This window comes from Falco biarmicus, chromosome 3 (assembly GCF_023638135.1).
Source record: "Falco biarmicus isolate bFalBia1 chromosome 3, bFalBia1.pri, whole genome shotgun sequence".
Classification (NCBI taxonomy): Eukaryota; Metazoa; Chordata; class Aves; order Falconiformes; family Falconidae; genus Falco; species Falco biarmicus.
Window position 1 is genome coordinate 31,058,742 of NC_079290.1, and position 14,006 is coordinate 31,072,747.

The following is a 14,006-nucleotide window of genomic DNA, read 5'->3' on the forward strand; positions in this document are numbered from 1 at the left end:
GATGTAAAAGATATTCAGACCTTCATTTTCACTATTTTGGCTGCAGTATCCAACAAGCTTACAGAGTGGTTTAGACAGGGATTGGGGTTTGGCAGGACAAACAACCAAAATGCTGACTGGGTTATAAAGGGCAAAAAATAATAGCAATTTGGAGATAATTACAGCAAGATAGAGAGGATGTCCAAAATAGAGGAACTAGGCTTATTTTGAGTAGGTGGTGAAAATTTGGGGTCAGATGGAAAGAAGCATGTGTTCTGCTGGTTTTGCATCCTCTCAGCAATGCTCACAAATTAGTATTTTTTTTTTTACAAAAGCTATTTCTGAAGGAAAAGTCCACAGTTATCTGGATTCATAGATCTACTGAGCAAAGAAACAAAGAAGAGGAAAAAATGTGGGACTTCACCTTGTGAAAGGGAACAGCACAAACCCTGACAACTGAGGGACTACATGCAAAAAGAAGAGAAAACTGTACCTCTCTGGCAACTGTGGCAACTTTCATTGGATATTTTGCAGGAGACAGTATACAGGATGCCCTGGTGTTTGACTTCCATCTTATATGAATGTACAAACGACTGTGATAGTAGCTTTCCGATTCTGACTCCTTAACATTTTAAATAACTGAAGATACGAAGACTTGAATATTTCCTCCCAGAAATTAACAGTACAGATGAGTTTAACCTTTAAAGAGGCAACTAAAAGGGAATTCAGGCTTAAAGAAAAGATCTGGTACTTAGGCTATAAGCAGAGTTTCTCAGCAAATAGCAACCAGACTTGGTTTCAACATTACAAAAAGCTGAACTTGAGAGTGAGCACTCAACGGGCAGAACAACATTTCAGCACAAATAAACGTCAACAGCATCTACACAGAAGCAGTTTCTATTGCATCCATGATAGACAATCTATTTAATGTGCTGTCGAACCACAGGATACACAGCAGAGTAGAAGAAATGACCTGAGCCTACCTGGGTGCAAGCATCCCAAAATCTTTTTACCTGTGTGGTTTATTTTGCTGTTGGGCTTATTATGTGGGGACACTGGATCACCAGAGAACTGCTAGCTAATTGCCAAAGCAGGAAGGGAAAGGTGGCTTCTCTTGTACTGCCTGCAACCAAAGTTCACAGAAAATTCCCCCATGACATTATTTGTTAGCTGAAGGTTCATATGAATGTCTCGGGCAGTTTACCATGAGTTCAACTTAAGTGTATTCACTAAAACTGAATTCAGTCTGGAGGAGGAAAAAGGTTTAAGGAGGAGGAAGAAGGTCCTCAGAATTCAGACTCGTCACTTCTCAGCAATGTTATGAATTCTGTTAATTTTTTCCCCCTGAAACGTTAATGCTACTGGAAAACTGTTTCTGAAAACAAGAGACCATTATTCAAGTTTGATAGAAACACGCACAGAACAGCAGCCAGCTACGCTTTTTCTTCAAGGCTCAGTTTCTTCCACAAACCGAGTGGCCCAGAGTCCTGTGCCCCACACACCTACTGCTCTCTGGTGGGGCTTAAGTAAATTTCAGTAGCACCTCTACTAAGATCTTAGTTTACATGGAAGAGGACAGAGACCTCCTTTGACCTTACTGTCACATTTGGAAGCAAGCAAGAAGGAGTGATTTACCATCATAGCTGTAAATGAGACATTCCATGTAGCCAGCAGAATGCGGGTGGTCATTTTGGTCCCCGATATTGACAGTCAGTGTGTTGGTGGAGCTCATAGGTGGGATCCCGCTGTCCGTGATCAGGATGGGCAGGTAGAACACCTTGTGCACTTCCCTGTCAAAGGTACGCAGTGCAGTGAGCAAGGCACTTCCGTTGTGGAAGTCCTGCAAGTTGAAGTTAGACAGACTGTGGAAATCACTGAGAAGATGAAAGGAGAAAGGTGCACCATTAGCAGCAGTGTCTCGGTCCTTAGCATACAGCAACGTAGAGGTCTCATTCATTTGGACAGCCTGTGGAGAAGCTGTGTTTTCCCAGACCACTGGGTTATAATGAGCCTCAAACTCTGGCCCATTGTCATTTATGTCCTGCAGAGTCACTGAAACAGTGGCACTGCCCGTCAGAGGAGGCTGCCCCATATCGGTGGCAATGACAATGAGTTGGTACTGTGTCACTGTCTCATGATCCAGCACTCCTGCAACCGTCACCCACCCATCATTAGCCACAGAGAACTGGCCACCTGGGTCAGACTTGTTTAGTAGGTGAAATGAGAACCTTCCGTTCAGGCCAGAATCCAAGTCAACAGCAGAAACCTGAACAACTTTGGTGCCAACTGGTGCATCTTCCCCCAGTGCAGCCACTTCATAGAACTGGGGGTAGAAGACAGGAGCATGGTCATTGGAGTCCTCCACATAGATCACGCAGTGAGCAACGCTGAAGAAATCTGTGTCCTCTGCTTTCACAGTCAAATTGAACACCCTCTCATGAGGCTTCTCAAAGTCAATCCGCTTTCGCAGCCTGATAAACCCACAGTTGTTAACTTCATCTGTCTCTATAGAGAACTTGCGGTCGTTGTCCCCATCAAGGATGCTGAACGTCACCATGGCATTTTCTCCCTCATCTCTGTCCACAGCAGACACCACTGCCACCTCAGTGTTAATACTTGCATTCTCAGAGACAAATGCCGTGTAGATCCTTTGCAGGAAGACTGGAGCATGATCATTTACATCGGTCACCAAAATAGTGGCGGTGCCTGTCCCAGTGAGCCCTCCTCCATCTCTGGCCTCAACCACTACTAGGTACTTGTCTTCCTTCTCCCGATCAAGGGACCCAAGCACTGTATAGATGGTGCCACTAACTGAATCAATTGAGAACAAATCCAGATTAATTTCATTTTGGACATTCTGAATGATGCTGTACGTTAGCACGGCATTCACACCAGCCTTTGGGTCATCGAGGTCCACTGCTGTCATTTCCATGACAGGAGTGTCTGCTGGAGAATCCTCAGGGACATGGCCCATGAAACAGCCATCCAACACACAGAGGAAAAGGGGTGCATTGTCGTTCACATCCCTCACTTCTATGATTACATCTGCAAAGCCAGTCAGTCCCTCTCCACTCTCATCTGTTGCAAGAACAAGAAAGCGCCACATTGATCGCTTCTCACGGTCCAATCTTCTATTTGCGCTGATCTCACCTGTGTTCTCATTGATGCTGAATTCGCTGCCGGCCCCCTGCCCATGCAGGGAATAGTTAATGGCATTTTGATCAGCTGCTTGGTCAGGGTCTGTTGCAGAAACCTGGAACAAGCCACAGCAGGTAAGTGTTTATGTAAAAAGAAAAGGGGAAATCACTGTTCTGTTGATGGCAGTTGGTATTGCACAGGCTAAATAAATAGCATGCATTTTAACAGCAAACATCTACTGGTTTCAGCTATTCAGGTCAGGTACTCTTTCAATATAAACATCATGCATGGCCTAGGGAAAGATCACATTTAGACAGACTAATACATTCTACTTCCCAAAGTATATTTCCAAAATATACTTATTTTGGGAAGAGGAAATAACTGCAGGAGGAACCAAGAGCAAGCAGTAACAGATGTGCTGAGCAAAAGTTTCTTGTGAAACTCTTTGGAGCTGGAATACAAAAGCACATGGGGGCTGTTGCTCTCTAGGTGAATGGAAGGCTGCGAACACAGGTGGCCATACAGCCAAGCTGATTATCAGCACAGGCCAGAGAGAACTCCCAGCTCCTGATTTGCATCCAGGGATCGCTTGGGAGACCACTAGTTGGGCCAGCTGAGCAGTCCTCATGCCAGGTACTGCTGTACCAACAAAACAATGAAGATGATTGAGTTCCAGAGTCAAATAACAATCCCTGGTAATGTTTATTGGGTAGTATAAATGTAGCCAAAGAGTCTGTGACCTAAATGCACGAAGTACACCTGCCAACCACGCTATGCTTATACAGTTACTCAAAATATGCTAACTCTGCTTTGTGAAGGAAAGCCATCACATTTTTTAACATTTACAAACAGAATCATTCGGAAAAGACCCTTAAGATTGTTGATTCCAACCATTATTTATGCTGGTCAGGGGAGCAAGTCCACCATGCAAATTCAGCCAGGCTTTCTTTATTCTCTTCTTTACAGAAAGTTACTAGTTACATCTGAATACCAAGGCTCACCCACAATAAAGAAATTAACTTTTTAAATTTGTGTGAATGGATGGGATTCAGCTGAACAAAAAGCCAGGTTTTGCTCTGCTTTGTGCAAACTGCTTTACCTTTAGAACAAGTACAGGCAGATCTGTGAGCTCCTCCAAGACACTGCCCTGGTATTCATTCTGAGTGAAGACTGGTGCTTCATCATTCTTATTGACAACATTGATGATGACAAGAGTGTGGTTTTCCCATTTTCCATCAGAAGCTACAAGCCGGAGCTCGTAACGTTGTTCTTGTTCATAATCCAGAGGCTGAGCAATAAAGACAGTTCCAACCTCAGGTTCCACGTCAAAAACTCCTTTCACATTTCCTGATGTGATCTGATACCTTAGTCTGGCATTTGCACCTACAAGAGAAAGCAAACAACCACTGCCTGTTCACTCTGTGAATGCTCCATCCAGCTGTACACAGCTGACGTACCCAAGAGAAGCCTTATTTACCCAGACTGTTACAGTGTGTGTGGGAGATAAAACATAGGCATAGGCACAAACAGAAAGACCCATCTATGTAATTTGAAGGGTTTGTGTATGGTAGATTGGGGGTTAGGTCTGCATTTACATATATTTACAAATACAATCTGCAGTCACGGACAAGCACCTGTTTATTGATAATGAAGGAGTTGTGTGCCTCTAATTTACTGTACATTCATTTGCCAATAACAAAAAAGTAACATGCTATTAAAATACTAGAAGCTATTTTTGCTCAATGTTTCCCAAGTCTCCCATTTCAAATGCCAATATTCCTTAACCTTTTTTTTATATATACCACTGGATGGTGCTAAAATATAACAAATGTCCTCTGTGAGCAAGAATACATCTCAGAAGAACATTCCACCTGTTCAACAGCAGTTGTTTGATTGCTGCAAAATGTTTAGGAACAAAAAACCAAAAGAGTGTTTGGTGTTTCATGTTTACTTATTTGAAAAGGAGAAAAATACATGACATTCCATTTCAGGATAGAAAGTAATTCCCCAAATTAAATAGGTGAACCGCTAGGAGTAGAAAGAAAATTCAGCATTTTAAGTAGCGAGTGAACTGTGGATTTTAAAAGACTGGAACAACACGGATGGCAAGAAAGTGAAAAGGCTGTGTGCAACATTAGTGCTTGGAAGAGCTTGGCTGCCTTTGCAGCATGAGTTTGAGCATCACTTGCTAGTCACTTTTGCCAAATTCTCTCCAGTGCAGCAGCCAGTTTTGAATGGCCTCTTCTCCATCATGGGCACTAAGAGGCACAGGCATTACAGTACTGCCACCAGAAGGAATGGTCAGCTCTCACCTGCTCCCAGCAACACATTCCTCTGGTGCTTATCTGGGCTCTGTCACCAGCACACCCAGCTTGCCTTCTTTTTTAAAACTGGTTTGTTTTTCTCCAGCAAGTTGAGCTGGACCAACTCATGAAAGGAGCAAAAAAGCCGCAGTAAAAGCAAAGACAGGAACTGAGTGGTGGTTGCATGCTGTTGGACTGGCTCAGCCCATCTGATCTCACCACACTGTAGGGGCAGTTTCACACCATCAGAGCTGATGTAATTGTGAGCCCCAAAAGAAGGTCTGGCTCTCCCTTTTTCCCTGCCTCATTCTTGCCTTCATTTCTGGCCATGTCATCCCACATATTCTAATGTCTGTCAGATTCTTCCACAAGTATATTCAACCCAGTAACTCACCAAAGAGCACACAGGTTTGGTTTTCTTGCAATAGTAATAAGTAAAACTGATGCCCAGGGAGACCTGGAAAGCACAGGAGTCAGCACAAAGCAAACACATGCTCAGGAGTGAGTTAGTTTTTATGTTACCTCTTGTGAAGTTACAGCTGGGTTGTGACTCCAGGTGATTTCATTCTGCCCCAAAGAGATTGCCAGCTAGCTTAACCTTTGCACTGCAAACCTGAGAACCTAATGAAAGAAAATGCTCCTGTGTGCCCAGAACTTTTCTCCTCACTATTACAAATGCTTGAAATGCTTAATCACTTCCTGAATACGGAAAATTTACTTGCCATGAAGGAAGTAGCCCTACATACAACACACAGTAATACTAAGAGGACTTAGAAAGCCATGCAGAGTCTACTCACCCTCATCTTCATCATCTGCTGTTGCTGTCACAACAGGACTTCCAACATCCCTGTCCTCATCTATGCTGACCTCATACACTGACCGAGGAAATGCTGGAGAGTTGTCATTCACATCACTGACAAAAATCCTTACATAGGCTGTGTCTAAGAAGGAGATTCAAGAGGAACATATAGACGAGAAATGGCAGAGGTGGAGTACCTCTTGTTGTATTCCAGACAGCTCACATACACCCCACACCCCCCCACCCCACCCCCAAGACTTGAAAAGTTAAGGAACCCAATTTCTGATACATTTTACCCAATATATAATTCCTTACTACTTCTACCTGTGTTGGGCTGCCCATGAACACCAGGTCTAGCAGATTCTGAAGAGTCCTGAGACTGAACTTCAATCAGGTAAGAGGCTCTTTTCTCTCTGTCAAAAGTTGCATGGGTGGAAATAATTCCTGTCTCAGGCTCAATGGTGAAGAACTGGTAATCCTCACCAGCATCTTTCAATATTAAGTAGTGAACCTAAAAATAAAATAGTAAAGAGAGGTTGCATTTTCCACTTTCATTTCTATGTCCAAGTGCTGTGACTTCCCCCTTCCCCTGTAGTCCCCTAGGTCTGCCTGCAAAGTAGCAACACCGAGGAAAGACAGTTAATCTGGACATAATTTTTCTAATTCTTTTGCCCATTTTGATACAAAAAAACCCAGAATTCTTAAACAGAAGATCATCTGTACCAGTGATATCAAGGCCCATCAAGCCCTAATCTCCAACAGTGGCCAGCAGGAGCAGTTAAGAAAGATCATGAATAACAAAAGGACAGAGAATGTATGGAATGGCATCTTCCCTGGCATCTCCCCAGATTCTAGCAACCCACTGTGCTTCTGATCACAAAAGAAGTGGGGTTAACTGAGAGTATGGGTCCTGTTCAGCAGGACTGAACAAATTAAAACCTCCACTGATGAAAGCTACCCGCATTTGCCCCTGTAACAAAGGCTTGGCTTCCTCTGAAAAAACGTTGCCAACGTTGCCACCACCAAGTCATGTCCAGAGCACTGCCAGGCAGTTCTACCACACAGGCTGCTCTTCAGAAGTTCCTTTTGGAACTTCTGACAATCACAGAACAGCAGATCTGTACTAGCCAGAGTTCCCTCCCAGAAAAGCTAGTAGGGTTTTTGAAAAAGGCTCAGGAAAATGCACAGAAAATGAGCAGTTTCCTTCATAACACTGCTTTGGTTGGGTCATTATAACAATGGTGGTCAAATGTTGGTTTGACCAACCATTTGAACCAGTGATGGTGAAATGAAATGTTACTTAATTGACCATATTTAAATAGCCGCATTTAACCAACCATAATCACGTGATGGTCAACTAAATAATGAGCTGAAGAGGCAAGAGTTTGGAAACATTCTGCAGTGACCTCCACTTGCCTTGTTATGGGAGCAACCCTGAGAATCATGCAGCAGTGCTTTGTCATGGTTGCTGGATCAGGACAAGTTGCTACGATGTAGGATCCCAAGACCATGAACAGCATCATCTCTGCCTGCATCCCATATTATGCACATCAGGCATATGCTAGACGAATACTTGACAAGTGCTGCAAGAAGTGTTTGTGGCTCATTACGCTGTCATCTGCTGTCTGTGCACTCTTACTAGTTGCAATACTAAAACTTGCCTATTGGGAGGAAAAGAATTGGATGTAAGGTCAAACCTCTCCATGCAGGCCAGAATCCAAGTCCGTAGCTAACACCTGAACCACGGATGTGCCGACATCAGCTCCTTCTGGCACAGACACCTCGTAGTTAGAAGACAGGAAGAACGGAACATTATCATTGACATCTGCAAAAGCAGGGGATGGGGACCATGGTAAGAAAATGTTTGAAGACTTTTTTTTCTTATTGTATTTCTTTCCCACAGTCATAATATAGCTTGGAGGAAGAACTCCCCTTACTCATAGCAAGAAGAAATCCTGCTTTGGGTCTTCCCCATTTTCATGGCAGCTGTCAGGAGGCATTTTATAAACATTGAGCAGTTTCTGGGAGACAGTGGCCTAATCCCAGCTAAGATACTGGCTAATGATTTGACCAGCAATCTTATAGCAAGTCCATGAACACCAGGACCAGGAGGCCTTTCATCCACAGTCTATAAGGAGCTGGTTATCTACAGCAGTAGTTAATTTCAGCATTTTATTAAGGGCTGTTTAACATACAATGGAAATTAAAATTGCAGAGTTTATAGAGTTGACAAAGAACGTATGTAAAGCAGTCTTTCCTGGCCTTTGTAGGGCAGTATAGCCAGATTTATGTTAGGCTGTAGGATGCAGCTGCACGTCAGCCTCCCCTCATCTAACTGCTGGCCAACGTCCAAAGGAAGCACACCGATCTCCCCGCTCTTGTCATCCTGCTCTAAGCCATGGGATCCCCCTTCCCATGAGCTGGATCATACGGTCCCATGTTGGCATTTTATTGCTTTGAGGCAGCCTGACTTTCTGGAGAGAAAAGGTCTAGCTGTGATGTGACACGCTCTGCAGCTGTGTAACCGCCAGATCCAGCCCAAGGGGCACGGTGAGATGGGCAGGGGAAGGAAGGAAGGGCTGCCCGGTAGTGGCCACCTGCAGTCAAGGCAGATGAGATGCAAGGAAGAGCCACATTATGCTTACAGCAGTGCTGGTCTCTTGTCTTCCTTGCCTGGCCCCTGTAGAGGCCTAAACTGGAAAAGATATGTCCTGTATTTGGAAGGGCCAGTTTCTGACACATTTTGTCCTTAAAACTGCTGTGTAGGACCAGGTGAACACAAGGGACAGGCAGGAGAACTATGTCAGCACTGACCCAGATCTATTTAAACTGCTCTGGAATCACATCCTCCTGCTCCACCCGTGACATAGTCCAGGTTCCTCTTTGTCTGTGAGACAACTAAACTGAGAAATGCTGCATAGGCCCCTACGTCTTTTCGCACTTTTCACAGTTTAACAGCCACATTTGAAGAAAGTAATTTTCCTGTGTCATGGCACAGAGCAGCTGTAATGTAAGTTCTTCAGATCCACCTGTCTTCGTGAAGAGCAGAAAAATTTCTTAATAACTCATTCGGCAAACCCTTCAGCATATATTTACTTTTACTACTGCCACATGACTCCATTGATTCTGACACACAACTATTTGCAGGATCAGTCTTAAATTACTTTCTTTTTTTTAAGTTGTCAGCGTGGGCTCCTGTAAAATCCAATTTTCTTTCTCTCTTATATTCATAGTAATCTGTGAAAATTTATTTTCTAATAGACTTTTTTTTTTATATTTTATAAAAGAGTAAGTCTTGTTAGAGAAAAGTTTCAGCAAATTCACTAAGCGAGGTAAGGAAATTAAAATACTACAAAAGACTTCCTTTTCTGTGTGCTTGTGCATAAATAAAGGACAATTCTGCACATGAAACTTTCTGGTGGTTATTTCTCTCTTAAAGATGTTTAACTTGCTATTTTCTTCCACTAATGCATATGTGTGTGTAAATCTTTTTTCATATGAAATACTAAGTTATTGAAAAAAGGATTTTTGCTCATGAGCAAATTGAAGTTTCTGCCAAATTCTGATACCGATAAATGTTCTCTATGAAAAATCTTTTGGGGCAGGGTCCATAATCTGCAGTGAGGCTCAGACCCTGACTTGAAGCATTCTTGTTCTACAAGCCTGAAGGATTTTTGCATTGGTGGACCGGGGAAGACAGGACAATGCTGTGATAAAGTGAAGCAGGGAAGTTGAATTCCCATTCAAATTACCACTTAAATCTTTCATTTCCATGGTGGTGAGCAAGGAAAACATTTTTGCTGGCAACTTCACTTATTTTCATCTAGATGTCTACATATCAAAAGTAATTCCACTAATGCTTCAAAAAGCAGGGATTAAAATCAGATTTATAGTTTTATGTGGATCTACAGGAGTAGAGCCTTACAAAAAGATCCTACTGTAAGGAGGGCTGGATCAAATTTTTGAAAATGGCACCTATTAGTAAGGATCCTTTTCATTTTGAGTTTTAATCTCAGTGTTCAATACAAAATTCTGAATATAACTAACCCCCCTAAACAGATATCAAACACAAACTCAATATGTCTGGGCTATTCATCTTTTTATATCACAGAATATTTCCAGTAATACTCCTCTCCTTTCAACAGCCTGGGAACATTTACTAGATTTCTCCTCCTATCAGAAGGAAATCTTTCCAATTACATCTGTAGAAGCAGGCACTAGTTGCCTAAACATTCAGACAGCCCATTTTTGCACTGTAACATTTCCACATTTCATAGCTGTACTTAGAAATTGTCTCAAATAAACCTTTTTAATGACTGCACCACTTATTTTTACAGTACAGAAACGTACAAAGCGTTCTTAGGGAGCTTGGCATTTCATGGATGTTACCTTCATTTGTGGTGTTATACTAAAAATAATGAGAATTTTGTTCTGAATGAGCTGCTGAAGTGCAGCAAAGCTTACCTGTTACGTTCACACAAACAGTGGTAAAGGAAGCTAAAGGAGTCATTGCTACATTTTGTGCCCGGACTGTCAGGGTGAAAAACTTAGTTGTCTCAAAGTCAAGTGGTTCAGCGACTAGAAGAGAAGCAGATCCATCAACTCTGTTTGGCTTCAGATAGAAACGAACTGGCATGTTAGTCTCTGGAACTTGACCCTCCTCCAGGTTATACGTAACCCTGGGATCACCAAGAGGGGATGTGGCTTTGACGGTCTGAAGAAGAAAAGAGCCACCACATGTGTTCATGAAGCGTAGGGTTGCAAGTGTTAAGTGTTCAGTTTGATGGCAAGAACATACATACATAGACAAAAGTGAAAGGGTTTACAGAGCTGAGTTTCAGTTTACAACATTTGGGTTTGATGCAGGTCTTCAATCAACAGTAAATTTACCTGCCTCTAAATGTGCCAAGCCAGAACTGCATCACTGGCTAAAGGAAATCCCTTCTCAATCCTCCTTCCAAAACAAAAGCAATCTGAAAGGAGACCATTTCTCCACTGCATTGTACATTTTACCAGGCAAGATACAGGCAAAACCTGAATTGTTTGCAGGTACTTGAATATCACACGCAGGAAGAGGAAGACAGAAATTACCTGGCGATTTATGAAGAGACTATCCTTAAAGAATAAGTCTGTACAGGTTAAAAAGGAATTGGTTTGGGTTAAAAGAGCCCAAAGCAAACTACAGCTGTTCCACGCTGTAGTGCTAAACTGAGAAAAGCTATAGGAAAGATGCAGGCAGGCAGCACCATCCACTGAGGATGGAGGAGTGAGGAGCTGGCCCTTGGTGGGAACACTCACAGTTTCCCACACAGGCAGGGCATGGCTCTGGCTTCTGCAGGAGCACACCCTGATGGCCAGTGGTGTAAGTCACTGGGAAAACTGCTGCCAGCTGAAATGCCCGCCTATTCTGCAAGGTATTCCTGGCAAACACTAACAGGGTACACAGCTATGAAGGCTGGTAAGGAAACAGTACAACGCGGTGAGGTTGCAGAGTGGGCATCCCACGTACTTTTGACATGGAGACAGCACAGCAGAGGAGGCAGTTGGAATCAAAAGAAGAGGGAGGGAAGTAATTACACTTTAAACATACCACTATCTTAGTGTCACGAATGGTGCTTTCAGGGATGGTTACCCAGTATCTGCTCTGCTCCCACTGGGGCGGCTGGCTCAGTGCATTAGTGACAGTTACCGTCAGCTCCACAGTGCTGCTTCTGTTCCCTCCATCTGTCGCTACAATATAGCGACTAACGCGCGTTGTCTATGAAACGAAGAAGATTGAGGATATTTGCAAACAATTTTGTACAAATCAAGAGACTGCAATTAACCCTCTGCAACAGATTTGAGGGTTGGAGGTTGCTCATTTCCAAGCAGAGTCATGTTACCTGAGATAGCAGCCGGTTCACGTATACCCAGCCCGTGCTGGGGTTGATCTGGAAGTATTCCAGTTGGTGCTCTAACATTGAGTATGTGACAGCAGCATTCACACCCTGGTCACTGTCATGAGCTGCTACACGGAGGAAACTCGTCCCCATTGGAGTGTCTTCGCTGAGGAAGTCTTTGAAAAGACAAAGGTATTGTCAGCAGGTCTTGCTCTGGTTTACCTGGCCGTAAACCCTGAGATACCCCTGTGAAACCCCATAGCCCCCCTCACTGGTGATGAAGTGTTTCTGTAATGAGGCAGGTTATAAAGTATCATCACTAACAGAGTGTCTGTAGTCCTCTTTTAGCTTCCTCTTCCCTTTCCCCTGACGCCCTGGGCTGTGAAGCGAGCTGCTGGTGAAGCAGGTTTACTGACGCCGAGCGCTCGTGCCTCTCCATGGCAGTGCTGGCAAACCCTGCAGCCGCCCCCATGCCCACTGCTTCGGATCACAGCCCAGGCTGCTGGGCTCAGTGCGGATAAAAGCAGCTTGGCATCAAAAGGAATTCTGTGCAAACTGAATTAATCCTGACTGTGAGTGGCGGCAGCAGCACGGTCGGCGGGAGGCAGTAGGCAATCCTGAAGCATGAAGATTCAGATTGTAGTGAAGATGCCCCCAACACCCCAGTGATGTGGAGAAACTGCCCAGGGCAAGGGCAATGATCATTCTATACATGTCTCTTTCCTTAGGTCCACCTGAGACAGAGGTTGTGTCTTTGTGCCCCTAGTCCTAGACAGACCAATCCTTCTTTGAACCTGCTTTTACAATCATCATCTAAAGATTAGGTGGCAAAGAGTCACACAGTTGAAGTACTCATTGCACAGAAGAGTAATTCATTTTATCTTCCTAAAGCCTGGCTCCTGTCAGGGACACCACCAAAATGATGGGAAATTGTGAGCAGTCATTTCCTACTCTCCTCCTCTCTGTGAGGTGCCATTTTATATAAAGCTATTGCATCCCTGCCAGCTGCCTCTCTTCCACACCTCAGTTTTTAGATTGCTCTGATCTGACTTTGGTACTGCTTGCCCCTCAGTTCTCAGCCATTCCTGGCTGGGACTTGGAATTCCAGTCCCAATTCTTCCTCCAAGTAGCTATGGGTGCTTGCCCGATTGTGTTTTTCCATGCACTAAGGCTCCATCGGCTCATTGTATTGAAATGGCCCTGGCAGTGGCAGTGGGAAGGCTGTCATGGTTACATTTAGACAACCCAGTCAGGCTACTTAATTACTTCTTGTTCAGAAACTTTTTCATATCTATGCATGTGTCTCCTTTAGCATTTTTGTGGAGGGACAAGCAGAATTGCATATTATTTATAAAGTGGAGTGGCCATGTTTCCTAGTTTGATTTTCTTCCTTAATATCTACAGTCTGTGGCAGGGGGCAGCAAAAGCTTAAACCACCACAACCACTTGTTCCATGAACAACAATCTGAGCTTTAATTAGCTTCTCTCATCCACCAGGACATTTAATTGGCAAAGGATTCATGTCCCTGGTATGTCAGTAACAGCCAAAGCTAGTTTCAGAAAGATTCACTGGCACTAAAATAGATTAATGAAAATCAAATTTATTGCTAAGCAACACTGTGAAATACCCTTTTTTTTGTGTGTGTGTGTGTGTTTAAATGTATGCTTTTATAGTCAAATCCTGTTAAATCGCATTGTGAGAAAAAATACAAGATTACTTGGAAGGGTCGTACTCTCATTTTATGTACTTCTGCTTACTGTTCGCGTAACTCTTACACTTACTCTACCATCCCTACTGCATGGAGTTAAGCATTTATTTCATGTCTGTTTTGCAGCAGATGATAAGATGCATGGCTTAAATCAGGGATTTGACCAGCATCCTAGTGCTGAGGAATTAAGAACCAGCAG

General features: G+C 43.5%; 1 protein-coding gene across 2 annotated transcripts in view; it reads right to left on the reverse strand.

The window, feature by feature from the left end:
- Nucleotides 1-14,006, reverse strand: part of LOC130146631 (neural-cadherin-like) — a 60,161-nt gene that overhangs the window by 17,317 nt on the left and 28,838 nt on the right. For both annotated transcript variants that reach the window (XM_056333002.1, XM_056333003.1), the window contains exons 11-18: nucleotides 12,102-12,274; nucleotides 11,810-11,977; nucleotides 10,684-10,933; nucleotides 7,917-8,044; nucleotides 6,544-6,730; nucleotides 6,218-6,361; nucleotides 4,217-4,500; nucleotides 1,615-3,232 (exon numbers count right to left, since the gene is read on the reverse strand). In XM_056333002.1, the coding sequence (XP_056188977.1) occupies nucleotides 1,615-3,232; nucleotides 4,217-4,500; nucleotides 6,218-6,361; nucleotides 6,544-6,730; nucleotides 7,917-8,044; nucleotides 10,684-10,933; nucleotides 11,810-11,977; nucleotides 12,102-12,274 (2,952 nt within the window). The remainder of the gene's footprint in view (nucleotides 1-1,614; nucleotides 3,233-4,216; nucleotides 4,501-6,217; nucleotides 6,362-6,543; nucleotides 6,731-7,916; nucleotides 8,045-10,683; nucleotides 10,934-11,809; nucleotides 11,978-12,101; nucleotides 12,275-14,006) is intronic.